Source organism: Schistocerca serialis, chromosome 4 (genome assembly GCF_023864345.2).
Source record: "Schistocerca serialis cubense isolate TAMUIC-IGC-003099 chromosome 4, iqSchSeri2.2, whole genome shotgun sequence".
Classification (NCBI taxonomy): Eukaryota; Metazoa; Arthropoda; class Insecta; order Orthoptera; family Acrididae; genus Schistocerca; species Schistocerca serialis.
The window spans coordinates 294,430,644-294,436,643 of record NC_064641.1 but is presented as its reverse complement, the minus strand read 5'-3'; the positions used below and the strand labels follow the sequence as shown (position 1 = coordinate 294,436,643).

At 36.5% G+C, this 6,000-nt stretch overlaps 1 protein-coding gene across 1 annotated transcript in view; it reads right to left on the bottom strand.

Moving 5' to 3' along the window:
- Positions 1 to 326: 326 nt before the first annotated feature.
- The window catches only part of LOC126474068 (methionine--tRNA ligase, mitochondrial), a 75,543-nt gene continuing 69,869 nt past the window's right edge, over positions 327 to 6,000 (bottom strand). Inside the window, exons 6-7 of the mRNA XM_050101477.1 lie at positions 1,188 to 1,379; positions 327 to 1,024 (exon numbers count right to left, since the gene is read on the bottom strand). Of these exons, the coding sequence (XP_049957434.1) occupies positions 672 to 1,024; positions 1,188 to 1,379 (545 nt within the window). The 3' untranslated portion in view covers positions 327 to 671. The remainder of the gene's footprint in view (positions 1,025 to 1,187; positions 1,380 to 6,000) is intronic.

Here is a 6,000-nt window from a genome sequence, read left to right as displayed (position 1 = left end):
CTTAGGCTTCAAGCTCATGGGTAGAGTGTGAGACTCCTTTATTGTTATTTTGCACAGGCTGCTAGTGGAGATGGTTTAATAGTTTGACCTGAGGTACCACAGATCAAAATCTTGACAGCATATTATTTAAGGGATCATCATTATTCTGATTGATTTGCTGAAGCCCAGCATGATTTCCTCTCCTGTGACAATCTATTCATCTCACAGTACCACTGTCTTCAATTATTTGTTATGTATTTTCCACTCTTAATTGCCTTATGGTCTACAAAAATCACAAGTTGTCAATTTTCTGTTGACACACAGTTATCCACAATTATGGGGAAATATTTATTTAAAAAAGATAATAGTTTATTGCCTACTTTTCATAAAAAGAAGCAAAGAAATACAGCATCTGTTGATAATGAACAATCTACTTTGTATCTGAAATCGCACACAACAAGGAAATTCATTGTACAACTGAACAATTGGATCCCTGTACATCAACTACTATGACAGTTACAGTAATGCAACAGAACTGTATGTACCAATATTTCCATTTACAATAGCAGCAATTGTGCCTGTTTCTATGAGCATCTGGTCACCCTTTCTTTGTACCCCTCCAATTTAACTTCTGTGAAGGTTAAAACAATGCTTCATCACATGCAGCAGGAAGAACTTAATAATCCATTTTATTACTTAAACTGTAGCCTCCTAAACAGTGCTGAACGATCTGTTCCCAGCTTCCAACCTCCAATGTTTCCACCACTCCAACTTAGAGTCTGTAAGCTTGCCCAATCTCTGGCACTTGGTGGAGTTCCCAATCTGTCTAACACCTGTTCTGCTAGACGTGGTGCAATTGGCAACAGTAACACACTGCTCACTCTCAGTGTTTCCATTACCATGTGAATTTCTGCATTGCGCTTTTCTCTATGTGCTTCCCAAGGCCGCTGAAGTTCAAAAAACCGATTTGCCTCATGTAAGGTTCCTATAATTGTGTCAATGGCACGATGAAAATTAAATTCTTCAAAGTGCTCTTTAACCACACCTGCAAAAAAAGAATGAAGTAATTTTTGTTGTTGTATTTATACACTTATTAATAGTAGTTGGCACAAAGTAACTAACCTTGTAGCAACTGTTGCCTAAAATGACACAGAGGTCAACTATGTAGTACACTATTTAATGTTCTAACAATAACAACACATACTCACCTGCCAGATGTGTGGCTCTATCTTTTAGCTTAGCTCCATTGTGCACACAGTACTGTCGGTACGTGTCGTCACAGAATTGTGGATATATCTGATCAGGATTAATAGCCATACCACAACATCGATTCAACAAGTTACCAAGTGTGTCGGCAAGTTCAGAATTCAATATGCGCACAGCCTTTGTTGTACTGTAATCTGCAAAAAGCAAAACATCTGTTATGTGAAATTCATACACAATTCAATCAGTCAACAGAATTCCTGATACGAATGTGGCACATTGTCAAGTAGAGACAGTGCCACAACCAACATTCACTTCCTTTAAAATATCTGAGAGATAACCAAAGAGAGACTAATACCTGGCAGAAAGCTATGAATTAATGAAACAATGAAACAGAAGGGCAACGTGTGTAATCACTGACTTGCAGCCAGTAACTGTTTCAGATACAAACTTACAGAAGTTATGATAAAGTTAGTTTATCTTCTAGTTAGAAAGGCCAAATTCCAAAAATTCTAGCTTTCAAAACTGTTAGTTCCTTCCTCAGGGAGTAAAGTGGGATTAAGCGGGTAGGAGAGCAGGTCACTCAAACCTCAGCTTAGGAGGAACTATCCTGTTGTGTGAACGTGGAAAGACAAGACAGCAAAGGTGAAATGGAAAGCATCAGAGGGAATAGGAGATCAAAGTAAAAATGTTGGTAAAGCCGTCGGCACACAGAACACGCATCCGAACATTTAGCGCTGGGTGTGCTGAGTTTCTGACATCATAGTGTGAAATAGCACGTTCGGGAGTCTTTCCAAACGTACAGAGCAATATCTAGCATGTTAGATATTCTGAGCGTGCGTCTGAGCGTTGACCAATCAGATGGCACAATGCCACCTACATCACATGCACGCCATCTCTCTTCAGCATTGAGCTGTGAGGCGCCATATTGGCATACAGTTCAAGCCTATGCATATATTTGTTGTTTCTGAGCACCAGCAAATTGAGAATCACTCGAAAACCCGTTGTTAACTGCGTGATTAGTTGCAATAAAATAATGAGAGACATCATATTCGTGGTAAAAGAATTATTGTAACTTGCGTATTATGATAGTGTCATTTGAAAGCAGTGACACACTGAGGATCCACCAAAAAACACATTGTTCTTGGTACAATTTGTTATAATTAAATTTCAGTTAGTAACATAGCTATGATTAAAGCATTTAGCAAGTTGCAACATATTAAAATTGGCCATTAATGAATTGTTATCACTTTAGCATAGTGAGTAGCATTGACGATTCATGACCAGATAATTGATCTGATGATGGTTCGTGTCTCACCAAGTCTAAATATTTTTTTCCTAACATTCACGTATATAATACGTTCTGATGCATAATTAGTAGTTTAATGTAAGTATCTTCTACAATATTTGATGTTATGTAAATATAAGTTCACCTTTGTTTGAGGAGTGAGTTTGTTCGATTGGCTTAATCTACAGGACAGCTTGCGTTACTTGCATAAAGATATTTTGTTCCTTTTTCTTTTGGGTTTCGTAATTTACATGTTGTAAAGATTCTGCTACTGGGTAGGAACAATGATCAAGTAAGAATGATCTTATGATTTTACTAAAATGTGGGAAAGATAAAATAGTGTTTATCTTATGTGGAGAACTACTGCAAGTTTGTGTCACATTGTTTGTAATGGAACTTTTATAAGCCTGTGTCCTTATTGATTGGACATGGTACTTTCCTTTTTGTCTTAAAACATGTACATCGATATTGAAGTTTTTATTTGTGTATATTACATATAGAACAACGTGACTAGGATATGAACAATGGAGTAAATGTGCATTTTAATAGAGCTAACGTGGGAATTTTACAAGCACCTGTTGAATAAACAGTGTGATTTATGAACTAGAAACATCCCAAAACTGCCGCTGGAGTGCATTGCGATCGCGTATAGCATGTTGGGGCCCATGTACCGTATGCACAAGTCACATCGTTCCTGAGCGTTCAGCAGCACGTTGAACTTGGCACGCTCATTGTTAATGTTCGACAGCACGGTCCGTGTGCCGAAGACTTAAGCACTGTGTCAGCTTCAGACAAAAGAAAGAGGGTAAATAGTTATGCTCGGAAGGAAATACTACCAATTAAAAATATAAATAAATGTGGAGAGTTTATTAGCAGAGATTAATCCCAGGAGGGTGGTGGGGTGTGAGAATATGTTGGAGCGCAAATTTCCATTTTTGAAATTCAGGGAAACTAGTGCCGAGTGACATGAAATCTGTTTACGCAGTTTCACCATTTAATGATTACAGTTATAACACAACAGCAACATATGATAATGTTCACGCATTAGACTTTACTCCAAAGAACAAGTTCTTTCTGTCCAGATGGATATAAAACTATAACGGAATTGACAAACTGATAATTAGCTTACAACTCTGGTTAGCTTCACACTTTTTAAGTCGGTCCTATATTCCACCAACATAAGAAATATTCAACTCATTGCCTAGCCAAACAACCTTCTGGATAACAACAACAACAACAATAAAACTGTAAATGTGAGGCTTAAGAATACTACGCAAAGCCAATGGAATAATGTGTAGGTAGAGGAATCTTTAACGATCATACAATTGTTAACTCAAATGCCATTAAAAATATTCCATAATGATAGGCATGCCTAAAATTTAAGTATAGCAGATGTATATTACTAGAAGCATTGGAAGCAGTGCATAGGTCAGTTTAGGCATATGGTAGAACTGCATGTAGTCACACCCATCTTTTCTCATTGGTTCAATAGCGAAGAGAACTATTAAAAAAGCATGGGAGTGGTTGCAATCTCCATGCTTCCAAAATCCAATTGACTCAACAACTTCTGTCAATAGACCATGAACAGCAAAGAGAATTCACCAAGTGGATCATCAGATAACAGGAACTGAATACCAATTTTTTGGGCAAATGAGTTCCATTTCCACCTCGATGGTTTTATTAATAAGCAGAACTACCATGTTTGACAATCAGAAAATTCACAAATGGTTAATGAGGGAAAAAACACATTCCCAATGTGTCACCGTTTAGTGTGCATAATGGTCTGGAGGAATTATTGGACACTTTTTATTTGAAAACAAGGCACGTCAACCAATAATGGTACATGGTGAACTTTATTGTAACATGATAACCCATTTCTTTGTTCCTTAATTGGAAAATATTGCTCCTGAAGAAATTTGGTTTTAGCAGGTCTGTGACACTTGCTACACCACCCGTAAAACATTGACAGTTTTGCACGAGTCTTTTGCTGATTGTGTTATCTCCTGTTCTGGTGACCTAAATTGGCTGCCAAGATCTTGTGAGTCACTCCGAAGGACTTCATTCTGTGGGTTTTCTGAAGTCTCAGGTTTATGCCAAAAAGCCCACATCTACCCAAGCAGTAATGGACAAAATTTGACATTGTATCACCAAAATACCATGACATTTATGCAAAACTGTTATTTAACATTTCACCATAAGAATAGACCTGTGCCACCAAAGCTGGGATGACCATTTATTGATGTTTTGTGGCATACAAAATTCTCAATGCCTACATTATAAATCAACAAATATTACCATGTTTTGTTACAGAAAACCATGTTTTATTTACTATTCAAATTTTATGCTCTTATTGTAGCACCCTTTACAAACTGCAGTCTGACCTGCTCAGTAATATAAAAAGCCCAAGATTCATAGACAGCCATAATGTGGGAGAACAATTCATCTCTTGAATTAATAGTCATCCAATACTGAACAGGCAGCACTCATTCTGGAGGTTTCTGAATATACATCAATGTTTCTGGGAAATTCACATTTTCCAATCATAGTTCACAACATTCTTTTTTTGTAAAATTTCTGGATTTTTGAAGGCAAGTAAGTTAAGTGGAAATATTACAGTCCCACACTTTTGTTTTCGTATTTTTAACATAACCACTTGTCCAGAAAATTATGTATTTAACTAATTTCTCGAAGTGAATATTTGTGATACTTTCTCTAAACTGATGGGTACTTATGTATCCATAGTTTCTTCTGTTCATTAAGCAGATTAGTTTGAATTTCATCTATATTATAATTCTATGTATTACGAAATTTGGTTGATTGGTATTTCAAAACCAACAGCTGAATTACTAGAATACTATTGAAACTTTAATCTGCATTAGATAATCAAGTATTTCACACAGAGATGAACAATTTTCAGTGACTTGAGATGAACTGAAAAAGAAAACATCCAAGGTTTTGCACATATTGTCACACACCACAGTTTTATTTTGATAGTGCTAAATGAATTGCAGTTGTACACATTCTCAATTACAATGGCCATGGCAATAAAAGCTGATGATTATATTTATAACGACAAACTTGTACACTTTAATGACAATGCACTGCAGAACAATCTTCTGTCATATGTGCTATAATCATATGATGGAGTCTTCAGTGTGCATAAATTCATGCATTGGGGAATAGAAAAACCGTTTCTGTATCTCAAATAGCTCAATATAGTTTTCTGTATCAAAAGGAAAATTCAGATGCGAAAACTATTAAACTAAGTGAGAGACCTGACCAGTAATTAATTATCTTCATGAGGCAAAATACTTCAGTACTGCAGGTACATACAAGTAAAAGACCACCCAGGATCCCTGAATGGTGCACAAGAAGAAACACTGGAACTAAACACTGCTCAAGCTGAAAATACACTTGTACAACTATGAAATAAAATAGCCCCTGGAGATGATATGATAACAAATGACATGAAGTAGGTAGAAGTAACCCGCTGGAAGCTGTGAGGGTACTAATCAACAAGAGCATCAACT